Source organism: Choloepus didactylus (genome assembly GCF_015220235.1).
Source record: "Choloepus didactylus isolate mChoDid1 chromosome 25 unlocalized genomic scaffold, mChoDid1.pri SUPER_25_unloc1, whole genome shotgun sequence".
Lineage (NCBI taxonomy): Eukaryota > Metazoa > Chordata > Mammalia > Pilosa > Megalonychidae > Choloepus > Choloepus didactylus.
In genome coordinates this window covers 198,231-211,668 of record NW_023637606.1, presented here as the reverse complement: position 1 = coordinate 211,668, position 13,438 = coordinate 198,231, and the positions used below count along the sequence as shown (strand labels likewise).

Genomic DNA, 13,438 nt, shown 5'->3' with positions numbered 1-13,438 from the left:
CTTTGTCGTACCTCCCAGAAGCTGGGAGTAATTTGCTGGGAAGAGACCTGATAATACCCATGAGACTAGATTTGGAAATGAGGGATGGGCAAATAGGGGTTGCTTTGGCACTACTCACCAAAGAGGATGAAAGGGATATAAAGGGGAAGTATGGGTAAAGGAAGGAAATAGAGGGGGGTTGCAGGTACCCCCTATTAAAATCAAATTGAAGAAGGAAGGGGAAGTTGTTTGTCAGAAACAATATCCCATTCCGCTGAGGGGAAGACAGGGACTTCAACCCATCGTCGAAGGTCTCCTTTGAGATGGATGCTTGGAGGCCTGTATGTCCCCTTTCAGTGCTCCATTCTCCCCGTCCAGAAACCGGACGGTAGTTGGAGGATGGTGCAGGACCTGAGGGCCGTTAATCAAATTGTCCAGGTCTGGCACCCTGTGGTTCCTAACCCCTACACTCTCCTCAGCAAGTCCCCTACCATCATACATGGTTTAGTGCGGTAGATCTGAAAGACGCCTCTGGGCCTGTCCCCTTGATCCTTCGGGTGGGAGGATCCCTTCACTGGATGGATTCAGTCCCCCAGCGCATCACGGAATCCCCCAACCCCTTTGGACAACAATTAGAGAGAGTACTGGAAAAATCAATCCTGTTTGAAATCACCCTTTTACAGTATGTAGATGATCTGTTAATATCGGGTAAAGAAAGACAGGCTGTGGCTCAAGCTACAAAGAATCTATTGAACTTTTTGGGAGATCAAGGGCTAAGGGTATCGGAAAGTAAACTGCAATTTGTAGAAGGGAAGTCAAGTACCTGAGCCACCTCATCAGTGAAGTTTTCCTGAAAGAATTCAGGCCATAGTTGAATTACCTCTTCCCTGGACAAAAAGGGAACTAAGGAAACTCCTGGGATTGGTGGGGTACTGTAGACTACAGATAGACTCTTACACATCTCGAGCTAAGGGGCTATACCAAAAGCTGTTGGAGGAGGAACCTGACAAATTCGAATGGGAAGACGGGGAGGTAATGGCCTCAGAGGAGCTCAAATAGCACTGGTGCAAGCTCCTGATCTAGCCCTCCCTCCCTCGAAAAACCACCTGTTTATTGCAGTGGCTAAGGGGACAGCCTTGGGGGTTCTGACCCAAATCTGGGGAGGCCAAAGAAGACCTGTAGCCTTCCTTTCCAAAATTTTAGATCCTGTCTCCAGTGGACGGCCTGGGTGCATTCCAGCTGTTGCTGCAACTGCCCTCCTGGTAGAAGAAAGCAGAAGACCGACCTTGGGAGGGGCTTTAATTGCTAGCACCCCCCATCAGGTCAGGACGGTTTTGTCTCAGAAAGCGGACAGATGGCTGACTGACTCCCGAATTCTGGAATAGGAGGCAATCCTGATGGAAGAAGATGACTTGGTCTTGCCAACAGATCTTAGCCTGAATCCAGCCTCCTGGCTTTGGAAGGGGCCTGACCAGGTGCAGGTTCCTGATCGTGACTGTTCAGACCTGATTGGGCACAAAACCCGAGTCTGGTCCGGCCCCTTCCCCTGCACCCGGGGGAAAGATTGTTCACAGATGGGTCCTCTAGGGTCCTAGAAGGAGGGAGGCACAATGGGTTTGCAATTGTAGACGGGCTAACTTATGCGGTGAAAGAAGCTGCCGATTGCCCAATGAGTGGTCAGCTCAGACTTGTGAGTTGTATGTATTAAATCAGGCCCTCAAATTGTTAGAGGGAAAGGATGGTGCAGTTACACTGACTCTGAGTATACCTTTGAGGTAGTCCACACCTTTGGAAAGATTTGGGGAGAAAGGGGATTAATTAACAGCAAGGGGAAAGAATTGATCCACAGGGAATTGGTAAAACAAGTGTTAGTCAGTCTACTCTTACCTAAAGAGTAGGAGTGGTGCATATAAACGGCACCAGGAAGGTCATACTTCTGAGGCAAAAGGCAGTAAGTTAGTGGATGAAAAGGCTTTAAAGTTAATGGTTCTGATGCCGTCCTTTCCCGAAGCGTTTGGGGTCCCTACACTCTGTGCAGAAGAAGTGAAAGAGCTGGGGCAGTTAGGAGCAACCTTAGATGATCAAGGGAGACGGCTCATCCCAGACGGCAGACAAATGTTAACTGAACAAATAACCAGGGAGGGCCTAGCAGTTTTGCACCAGGGGAGTCGTTGGGGAGTACAGGCCATGTGTGATCCAGTTCTTAAGCATTTTGGATGTGTGGGCCTTTATACCGTAGCTAAACAAATAAGTGAACAGTGCATAATTTGTCAAAAGGTCAATAAAAAAGTCTTAAGAAAGCAAGTAGAAGGGGGAAGGGGGCCGGGCCTCAGGCCACTCCAGAGCCTTCAGGTTGACTACACTGAAATGCCCCAGTGGGTCGGCTGAAGTAGGTTCTGGTTGTTGTAGATCATCTGACAGGGTGGGTGGAGGCGGATCCTCTGGCCTCTGCTACAGCATCAGGAACTTCAGACATTATCCTTGAGCAAATCGCTCCCCGTTACAGGTTAGTGGAGAGTGTAGATTCAGCCGGTGGTGGCCACTTCACTCCCGTGTGCTGCAGAACGTCATGGGGAGCCTGGGGCTCCCACGCTCCCCGGCATCTGCCGTTCTAGAAGAGAACTGGCAACTTCCCCTTACGAACTGCTCTGTGGCTCGCCTTTTTCCAGGAGGACCAGAGATCTGCCTTCCCTAGATTCGAAGGGTCTCTTCCTTAAGAATTATGTACTGCCTTGTCTCCTACTCTGTCATCCCTCAGGCACCGTCGTTTGTGGCCCAGACTCTGCCCCTTGAGTGTGCTGTCCATCGACACCGACCCGGCAGCTGGGTCCTGATCAAGCCGTGGAAGGGTCCAGACTGCATCCAGCCTGGGAAGGTCACTGTCGAGTTTTGTAACAACTGAAAGTGCAGCCCGAACGGCAGAAAAGCTGGACCCGCTACACCCGGGTAAAGGGACCAGGCCTGAACCGGACGATAAGTACCCAGCAACCCTGTCCGAATCCTGGAAGATAACTCCAACCTTGGATCCCTTAAAAATCACTCTGAAAAGACAGTGGTTGGGAGGGCTTATCGAAAGGGGTGGGGTGGGTCGAATCCTGTATCTTACTAATTCTACCATAATTAATAGTGGTCAGTGAACTTTGTCAAAAACAAAAAACAAAAACAAAAAGAACCACTTAAACGCAGTTCGCAGAAGGCAGGCCACCCCCACAACCACTTTGTCTAGTGCCTTCGGAGGCTGAGACATGAGAGGCTTAAAGCTCAGTCAGAATGAGAATAATAGTACTGGCTATAATGTTCCAAGCTCGGGACGCAGCGAGCCCCGTCGAGTTGGTAGCAAGTGTCACCGAGGGCCTGGAAACCCAGACTGCGACCTGCCAGGTAATGGACTGTGGGAATCTGGAACATCAGCGGTGGCTGAGTGGAGAAAGTAAGTGTCTATGTCCAGAACTAACTAGAAATGGCCGTTGCCCCTCTTGGGCTGACATAGGGTGGACCACCCAGATGAGGGACGGAGTAAAGGGAAGGGGTCCCGCGAATCTGAGGCCAGGACAAGACAACGTCTTGTAGAGGTAACACCCCACCAGACTGCAAAAATCTCCAGTGTAACCCAGTGGTGATAACTCCTAAAGGAACAGACAGACAAATGGAGTTGGTGGGCTATATGGGGTGGGGGCGGATACCACTGGTAAAGACCCTCTGTGGAGGCTCCGGACGCAGGTCCTCCCCTCCACGGCGAACGCACCCCGACAGTGCCTCCCCGGTTAGCTCTTCAGTGACGCCAGAAGACACTCGGCTGGGGGCCGGTTCCCCAACTCAAAATGACCCCGAGAGAGTCAGGATCCTCAGAGCAGAGGACTTGGAGCAAACCATGGAAATAGAGTATGGGGATGCGGATGCCTGGGTAGACGGGTCAGATGCAATCCAGGGTCTGAACAGAAGCGACTGTTACTGCTTGTGCAGCAGGCCGACCCACTGCGCAGGTGCTGCCCTCTCCATTAGGTGTGGGAAAGCGCGAGGAGGAGTCTGCAGTGTGTGGGCTCCCCTTCCTGAATGCTGCTCCTGGTGAGAACTGCAGGCCATTGTCCTCTCTCTTCCCTCCAGCCGGAAGGAAAGCGTCAAGGTTGCACCCGCTACCCGCCTTGGCCCCGGAACCCACTCCGCCTGTCTCTCCAGATGGGAAGAGGGGCCCCGGGATCTTGGGGCTGTGGCCTCGTGTGCACGAGTGTGGAACGTGAGTGAGGACAGTGCTGGCAGTTTCTCCGGTTTGCCCACCCCCCGAGCAGACCCCGGTGGTGCTGCGGGAAGGGGTCCTCCACTCAGCATTACCTGAAAAGTGGGGAGGGGCCTGTGCTCTGGTCCAATTGGCCATCCTGTTCACCCTGGCATTTGAGAAGGAAGAGGGAATACAAACCCAGGGAAAGAGGAAGAGAAGTTTACCTGGTCCCTTTGATAAGCGAATTTATCTAGATAATATAGGAGCTCCCCGGGGAATCCCAGATGAATTTAAGGCTAGAAATGAAGTAGCTGCAGGGTTTGAGTCATTCTTATTCTGGTGGGTCGCCATTAACAAAAACGTGGGTTGGATTAATTGTATCTATTATATTCAGCTGAGATTTATCAGTTACACCGGGGATGCAGTTAAGAGAGTAGCAGGACAGTTGGATGCCACTAGCCGAACGGTGTGGGAAAATAGGGTGGCCCCAGACATGATGCTAGCTGGAAAGGGAGGTGTCCGTTATGATTGGAGGTCGTTGTTGCACGTTCAGCCCCAAAGATAATACAGCACCAGACGGAGCTATCACCAAGGCCTCCCAGGGCTTGACAAGCTTATCTGGGGAACTGGCAGGAAATTCTGGCATTAACAACCCACTCATGGGATGGCTGGAAAGCAGGTTTGGGAAATGGAAGGGGTGCACTATCCATCTTAACTTCCCTTATCATTTCAGCTGGGGGACTCGCAGCTATTGGCTGCTGCATCGCCCCATGTGCCCGAGGGTTAGCTCAGAGACGCCCCAAAACTGCCCTAACCAAGCAAATGCCCCAAACAACTTATTCCCCCTCAAAGAGGAAGAGCCCAATGATGAAGAATGTGAAAAAGCTCTTAGCAAATTTGAGAAACTAGAATGTGAAAACTAAAAGGAGTTTAAAGGAAAAGGGGGAAATCTGTAAGAAAGGGGCTAAGTTTAGCTTTCACAAAAAGGTGAGGTCCAATAGGGGAAATGGAAACTAAACAAAACTGGCTCCGCGGTTAAGGAGAGGAAAAGGGCCTCTGACCCAGGATTGGTGCCAGCTCATCATACGGGTGGGGATGTGGGGACTGGGACCCCCGGGTTAGTTAGACCCCTCGGAGAGGCTGTAACCCCTGGAGTACCCAGCCAGTGGGGAAACGGGGGAGGGACCTGCGTGCCAGGCTCAGGAGCGAACCGTGCTGCTTTCCGTTCCGCGCCAGCTGCCACATTTTGGTTGTGTGCCTGTCCTTGCAAGCTCGTGAATAAATTTTTTTCTTTGCCACATCGGGTGAGCATTCTTTCTCTTTCAGGTACAGTTTTCTAACACACTGGCTCGCACAGGCCGGGGGTGTCTTGGGAGTAGTCTCTGCCTTCTGGGGGTTGCCAGAGGCAGAGGGTGTTTAGAGCGGCCGAGGGGCCCCGTCCCCACCGCAAAGCAGCCCACGACGCTCGGACCAAATGCCCTTTATTTCCAGCCCTGACGGCGGCGCGGGGGTCCCCCAGCGCCCCGCCAAGGGGCAGCCTTCCTGCCGCCCCGGACCCTGCAGACGTCCCGCGTTGCGGCCGAGCGGGGGCGGGGGCTCAGCCCGGGCTCCGGCAGCTCCGGCAGCGTCTCCGCAGGCGATGGGCGAGGAGAGCCAGGAGGAGCAGCGCCAGCACGGAGCTCCCCGGCCACAGCGCGGCGGCGGCGGCGGCGTCCGGGCGCGACCCTGGGGGGAGCGGGGAGGGCGGGTCAGGGGGCCGTGCCATTTAGAAAATACTCTGCAATTCATAATCCCCGGCCCCGGGCTTGACAGCGAGCCTTGTGAAATTTCCCCAGGACCTGGAGTTCAGAGCTGGGTGGTCCAATGGAAGCAAGCGGCCACACGCGGCTTTTAAGCCTTTGGACCGTGGCTGGTCTAAACTGCAGCCGGTGGTGCATTCTGAAGACTTAATTTTAAAAGAGGAAGGATACAAAATATCCCATTAAAGCTTTTTATGTTGGTTACACATTGCAGTGACACTGCAATGATACTATTTTAGATGTATCTGGTGCAGTGTCAAAATTACCTCCACCTATTTCTTTTCACTTTTGTAAAAAGTGTGGCTACTAGACAGTTTAAAATTGCCCGAGCGCTGCATTTGATTTGTCGGTTTTAGTTTACAAGGTCCCTGAAAATGAAGAAGGACCTGCCCATCTTCTGGGAAACCCACTGGGCAGTGGGGGAAATTGAGGCTGGAGCAGGGCATTTCCTTCTCTAAGGCCTTGATCCCAGGGTCCCCAGCACCCAGACTCACGGCTCTCCGGGACCACGTAGAGGCTGGACATCTGACCCCCAGGGTGCAGGCGGCAGCGGAACCAGCCCTCGGGGGCGCGCCCAGCCTGCAGCGGGGTCAGCCAAGCCCGCGGCCCCGCCTCCCGCCTCTCGTAGGCCCCCAGGCCACCGGGGGCCTGGGCCCAGCGCACAGCCACGCCCGAGCCACAGGCCGCCACGCACAGCAGCTCCGAGCGGGCCTCGCCGTCCGTGGGCGCTGGGAGCTGGTAGATCTCTGGGCGGCAGGGTCTGGCCAGGCTGGGCCAGGACCTGGGGCCAGGACTGCTGGGGTAGTGGGTGGAGCTCTGGGTGCCCATAGTGCAGGGCTCCTGGGCGGCCATGCTGGGGGGCTCCTGGGCGGCCGTGCTGGGGGGCTCCATGGCGTCTGTGGTGGGGGGCTCCTGGGCGGCCATGCTGGGGGGCTCCTGGGCGGCCATGCTGGGGGACTTATGGGTGGCCGTGGTGGGGGGCTCCATGGCAGCCATGGTGGGGGGTTTCTGGGTGGCCGTGCTGGGGGGCTCCTGGGCGGCCGTGCTGAGGGGCTCCTGGGCGGCCGTACTGGGGGGCTCCATGGCAGCCGTGGTGGGGGGCTCCTGGGCGGCTGTGCTGGAGGGCTCCAGGGCAGCTGGGCCGTGTAGGACTGTGAAACAAGGGTGTGGTGACTTTTTCCAGGCTGTCCTGGGGCTGCTCTGTGCTGCCTCAGTTGGACCATAACCTTCCAAGCCTCTTCCCTGAACCCCTTGGGCAGAGCCGCCCTGGGGTCGGGAGCCGGGGGTCTGCGCCCACCCTGCCTGCCCCTCGCCAGCTTCCCCACCCTCAGTGAGCCCTGGTCTCCGGAGCCCCACTTCCCTCTGCTGTAGAACGAGCTGGGGCTCTGTGGACAGCACCCCTGTGCCAAACGGGCTCAGCACACGGTCAGATTGCATGTGGGAGGTGGAGAGAGGGGAGGGGGTGCCTGGAGGTTTTCTGCTCCCAACCCCTTTGTACAGATGGGGAAACCGAGGCCCCAGGAGGGGGGTGCTGTTCCATCCTGCTCAGCTCATCTCAGCTCCAGCCACCGCCCTGCAGCTGCTCCCCCGACACCCTGCCCCGTTGTGGGGAGCGTCCTCAAGCAAGAGTGACCCCAAAGGCATCACCGCGGGTAGTGGGAGCCCCCATCAGAGCGAACCCGGTTGTCTTCAGTGAGAGGAGCTGCCAGGCCTTCACACGTGCTGGTTAAATGAACCGTAGGCCTGACATGAATTGAGCACCTACTGTGTACCAGGGCCTGTGATAACTGGCATTCATTCATTCAGGTGTTCCTTGAGTACTGACTGTGTGTGGGGCTGCGGCCATGAACAAGACAGATTCCCACCCTGATGAAGCCATCACGGGGGAGACGGATGGAGAGAAAGAGGCAGAACAAGTAGGGAGTGGGAGGTTGGTGAGCGGCAAGAAACCTACACCGGGAGAAGGGAAAGGTATATGGTTGGAGGGGGGCAGGCCTCCCTGAGGAGGTGACGCTGAGCAGAGCCGGAAGAGGTGAGAGAGGGGAACCCCAGGAGGAGGATGTTCCAGGTGGAGGACTTGGCCCATGCAAAGGCCCCGAGGCAGGACCAAGGCTGGCGCGTGGGAGGAGCAGCGAGGAGGCCCTGGAGGCCGGAGCGCAGACAGCAGGGGGAGAGCGGGAGGAGGCGAGTGCGGCAGCGGCCGGGGCAGGGCATGCAGGGCTCTGAGTGCCGCAGGGAGGACGTGGGCTCCCGTGGGACCTCGCGGGGCCTGGCGCAGGGCCGGTGCTCAGTAAATCGTTGTGAAATGAATGACTGAATGCATGGGAAGCGCCACTCTGGCTGCCAGACCCAGCTCAGTCTTCCCAGCCCCACGGGATGGCCCTGCAGGTGGGGTGCAGAGCTGGGGTCCTGGGAGACCCCGGCACTGTCTCCCTGCCGGCACCTCCTACTGAGACGCACCAGGGGCAGTGTCGGGGGACACCGAGGTACGGTGGGCTGGGGCCCCGCAGTCACCTGGGATGGGCCGGCGGTGGCTGAGCTCTAAACCCGGCAGCTTCATGGTGGCCTGGCAGTGGAGGGCAGCTGGCGCGGAGGCCCCCAGGGGTGGCAGCAGCCAGCGCTGCGTCACGTGGAACAGCATGTCCTCATCCTCCAGGGGCTCCTCCTCCCGGCCCAGGTCCTGCACGCCCCCCAGCTCCCTCTCCCCCAGGAGCAGGGCGAAGGACAGGGCGTCGGGGTCGATGGGTGTGACATTGTGAGCTGTGCAAGCCACCTCCTGGCCCCGGCCCGGCACGAGGGCTGCTGGAGACATGCTCAGCTGGTCCGGGAAGGCTGTGTGGATGGACGGAGGGATGGACAGAGGGACGGTGGCGGCTGAGCCCAGAGGGTTGGGGCTGGACATACACAAGGGGGCAGGACAAGTGGGCACCGCAGATAACAGCTGTGCAAGGCCAGTGGCCACCACCTGTGTGGCTAGAAAAGCAGGTGCTGGGAGGGCTCCGGAGCAGGGGAGGGCAGGGCCAGCCCTGGCCGGGTGGGTGAAGCTGGGAGAGGGGCTTGGGGCCTGCAGAGGAGAGCAGCTGCGAGGGAGGCGATCGTGTGTGAGGCTTTGAGCAATCCGGGAAGGGCCTTGGGAAGAGGCGAGAGGGCTAAAGGAGGGCTGCGGGGCGCCTCACCGTACACCAGGAGCTGCACGGCGCTCTGGAAGGTGCGCTGCCCGCAGGAGCCCACGCACACGCGCGTGCCCGCCGCGGACAGCGAGGCGTTGCGCACCGCCAGGACGCTGCTGCGGGCGTCCGACTGCACCGCGCCCAGGCTGGTGTCCAGGCCCCGCCACTGCACCGAGGCCGCTGCGCCGCGCGCACACGCCAGGCGGCAGGTGAGCTGCAGCGATCCACCCAGGGCCACGGCCACCGCGGGCCCCGGGGGCTCCACCTCCAGGGCCTGACCTGAGGGCAGAGGCGGCGCTCGGCCCGCGCAGATCCCCGGGATCCGACTCCGCCCGGCGCCCCAGGCACCCCCGCCCTGGGCCCCCCGCTCCCGTACCCCAGCCCCGGGACCCCCGCCCGCTCCCGGCCGCCGCTGGCGCCAAGGACCCCCCGTCGCAGGCTTCTCGCCAGCCTCTCGCTGGGCTCCTCCCCAACCCCGGGCCCTTCGGAGCCCCCACCGCCTCCGCGACCCCTGCTCTTGGCCAAGTCCCCTCCTCTCTTCTGAGCCCCTCCCGCCCCCAGCCCCCCTGCTCACCGTGGCCGCGGGGCAGAAGTCCCAGGCAGAGGGGAAGCAGAAGGACGAGGCCCCGCTCCATGCTCGCTCCCCTCCAATTTCCCGCCTCCCGCGGGGCAAGTGGCTTAAATAGTGGCGCCCCGGGCTCCTTCCCGCCGACCCCGCGACCCTGCTCCCCGCGCCGTCGTCCGGCTGCGCCCGGGGGTTTCCGAGGGGGTTTCCCGGCCTGAGAGGCAGAGGTGGGGACCCCAGAGCCGAGGTCGGGAGAACAGACGCGGCGGGGAGGGTCTGGGCCGATTCCAGGCCTCGCTCCTGGAGCCCGGGGCCGGTGACTGCAGCTCAGTTGACTGGAAATTGCGATGGGCCGGGGGTCGGCACCGCCCCCGTCCGCCCCGTCGGGCCGGGACCTGCACTTCCCCGAGCGGCCGCGCGGGGGCGGCGGAGAGCCTCTTCCTTCCCGGACGGGGTCTGCTGCGGGTGGAGATTGGGGTGAGGGTCCCCGGGGATAGAAACTATTGGCAACGGGTCCCCTGGGAGCAACGGTGTTCTGGAGATTAGGGTTCTCTGGGGGTGGGGTCTCCTGGGACTGATGGAGCCGGGACCGCCTTGCTGGGAGCTGGGTTCACCGGGTCAAAGGGCAGGGCGGCCCACCTCACAGGTCTGGTGGGAGCCTCTGCCCCGGGGGCGGGCTGCCCTGGCTTCAGGTTCCAGACGCGGTCACCTGCCCTGGAAAGGACCCGGCCCCTCAGCCTGGTCCCCACCCCCCACCCAGCACCCCCTGAGCTGACAGCCACAGGCCCCCCTCCCGCGGCCCCCTTCCCTGGCAGCCCAGGGCCTTGGCACTGGCTGTCCCCTGCCTGCCTGCTCTTCCAGCTCCATGTCACTGCCTCAGGGATCCCCCCACCCCGACCCCTTCCTGCAGCCCCATGACTGCCTGCCTGCCCATGGGGCACCCCCCAAAAGGCGGGGATCTTGCCTGCCTTGCCCCCCCCCCACGTCCCCAGGCCCACAGGAAGGCAGCGAGGGGGCTTGGTCTGGCCTGGCACACCTCAGGGTGTGGCCTGCCCGTGCCTCAGTTTCCCTGACTGCAGGATGAGAGAAGGGACACAGGCATTGGGGCTCCTCAGCACCCCACACCCCCGTTGCTGCTGGCCAGTGTTCTCTCAGCCCCTCACGTGAGAATGGGAAACAGGTAGGAGGAGAGCTGGAAGCCAAGAGGGAAACTGAGGCCTGGAGAGCGGGGGGGGGGGGCAGGGTCCAGGTGTGCCAAGGTGCGGCCCCCTTCTTGGTCCTGACTGCCCCCACCCCATCCCCGGGGGCGGGACGTCCTCACAGGAAGGCTGGCTCCGAGGCGAGGCCCCTCCCCAGGAAGCTGGGCTCTTAACCTGGGTGGGGGTCCTGGGGCTGGAGAATGGGCCATTTCCCAGCCCCTGACCTGCCTTCCTGCCTCCTGCCCAGCTCAGGACACGCAGCCGATACCCCTGGCAGTGCGTCCAGCTCTCCTCAGGCCCTTCCCTGCCCCTGCCTGGACACCCCCTCACAATTCAAAGTGGGGGCGCCAGGAGAGCACGAAGGGGACCCCGTGATTTGGAAGGGACAGGGGAGCTGCACAAGGGTGAGCAGGAGCTGAGCCAGGGGCGGGGGTGGGAGGCGTCTGCAGGGGTCTGGGGTGGGCCGGGGGGCGCCCAAGGACCCCCGCAGGTCCAGGCACGAGTGGGGCCCAACACGCCCCCCGGTACATCTCATCCTGGAGACCCTGAGCCCAGAGGAGCCCCTGGAGGTAAGGGCTGAGGTCCTCGCCGATCCCCCCAGGCCTGGACTTCCTGTGCCCCCGTTCCCGGCACTGTCCCTGCCCGGGAGGAAGTCCTCGAGGCTCCGGCAGGAAGCCCCTCCCCGCGGAGGGTGCTCCGGCCGAAGTGCCCGAGGGAGGGACATTCCAGGAACTGGAGGCGGGAGGGGAGCGGGCCCAGGGGCGCAGGTGGGGGTCCTGCACGCTCCCCTGGCCCATTTGGGGGTCCCAGCGCCCTTCCTGCAGGTGCCTCCCAAGCCCCCGGCTGGGGTCCCAGCTCCGGTGCACACTGGAGTGCTCAGCAAATGCTGGCCTTTGGGGGGTCCCAGCACGGCCCTCCTGCCTCGGGGGATCGGGGAGGATGGAGGGGAGTTGACAGCTAACCATGGGGGGCACCAGGACACCCCCTGAAATCCGCCGCCACCCACCAGGCTGCCAGCCCCACCCTCTCGGAACCTTCTAGAGCAGGGAGGGGCTCGGCAACCCGGGCCCCGGCCGCCTGTGTCAGGGACCTGCCATCCCAGTCTGTGCGGCCTCAGGGTTCCCTGCTGGTCCCTCGGGTCTCCCGGCCAAGGTTGGGGGGCTGGGGAGTGAGGGGCTGAGCCCCAGGCCCAGGTGGGGCCCCCCAAAGACGCGGGGGCGGCCGGACTCTGTCCTCGGGAGTTTGGTAAAACGGGTCGTGGCCGCAGGGCCCTCCCACGGGTTCCCCCTGGGTCCCCTCGGACCTGCCACCGCGTGGGGTGAGGTTCAGGACGCGACCGGCGTCTGCGGCAGTTCTGCGGTTGTCGTCTGGTTTCTGAGGGACCACGGACGCCACGGGCTGGGAGCCTGGGGTTCGGCTCTGGTGCTGGGTGGGGGGCTGCGGCCCGGCCCCTCTGGCTCTGAGGGGTTTCCCGGCAGGACGCCGTCCCGGGCCAGTTGGGGCTGCGCCTTCTGAGTCCTGATGCCCCCAGGCCGCCCCTCGCACCCCCAGCCGAGTGAGGAGTGGAGGTGGCAGTGGAGACCCTGCACCCTGCCACACCGCGGGGGGCCGCAGGACATCTCGGCTGGACCTGATTTGGGGTGCGGCTCTGCCACTGGAGGAGGGGGGCCACTGCCCTGGGGCTGGGAAGAGCCTGAGGGGCAGTTGGGGGGCTGGTTCTCGAGACATTGCTCAGCAGCCTGGGAGCACCAGCTGCCCCGGGCCTCAGCCTCGGGGTGACTGGGGGCTGCGGGGCCCTCAGATGCTGCTGTGCTCTGGCCGGGGCTCCCGTGGGTGGGGGGCCAGGGGGCTGAAGAGGGGAAAAAGCAGCTCAGGGGCTGTGGAGCAGGTCAGAGAGGAGAGGGGGCGAGGGGGGGGAGAAGGGGGATAAAGAAGAGGGGGCCGGGGTGATGGCCCGCTGTGGGGAGAGAGGTGGGGGTCAGGTACCCCTCGTGGCCCTGCATGGGGGGTCCAGGCCCTCTGCTGCCCAGTGCCCCCTCCTCCATCCATCCTGCCTCAGTTTCCTCACACAAGGCGCACGCGTCACCACAGGCCAGCCAGCGAGCTCCGTGCCCAGCGAGAGGCCTGCACGCGGCCTGAGGGTGTCCTGCATTTGAGAAGGTTCTGGGCTCGCACCAAGCAGAGAGAAGAAGGGGCTGAGGTGGTACCGACGATAAACCCAAGTGGACCAGCTTCTGGTTCCGGCTGAGATGGAGTAACAGGGACTGATATACTCTCCCACTCTAGGTGACTAAAAACCTGGCCAAATCCATGAAGCAATGGTTTCACAGGCCACGAGGGACGGGACCCCGGGACGGGAGACAAACGGGGTGAGCCCCACGACGCCCCATCCCGGCCTTTGGCGACCCCGGGCAGAGCACGGAGGAGGAAGAGCATTTGCCAGAGGCAGTCACAGCAGCTTTCTTCCTAACGGCTGGAAAGTGATCACCCGACCGTCCATCCAGGATAAA

At 61.2% G+C, this 13,438-nt stretch overlaps 1 protein-coding gene across 2 annotated transcripts; it reads right to left on the bottom strand.

Annotated features, from left to right (window-relative positions):
• Positions 1–5,659: 5,659 nt before the first annotated feature.
• Positions 5,660–9,803, bottom strand: MADCAM1 (mucosal vascular addressin cell adhesion molecule 1). 2 transcript variants are annotated; one of them, XM_037824108.1, is made up of 5 exons: positions 9,739–9,803; positions 9,171–9,443; positions 8,509–8,826; positions 6,489–7,145; positions 5,660–5,920 (listed from the first exon to the last, which is right to left on the bottom strand). In XM_037824108.1, the coding sequence occupies exons 1-5, from the start codon at positions 9,797–9,799 to the stop codon at positions 5,793–5,795; spliced, it is 1,437 nt and encodes a 478-aa protein (XP_037680036.1). In that variant the 5' UTR covers positions 9,800–9,803; the 3' UTR covers positions 5,660–5,792. The 2 variants fall into 2 exon arrangements, with proteins under 2 accessions (XP_037680036.1, XP_037680035.1); XM_037824107.1 differs by lacking the exon at positions 5,660–5,920 and having other exon boundaries at positions 5,929–7,145.
• Between the last annotated feature and the right edge of the window lie 3,635 nt (positions 9,804–13,438).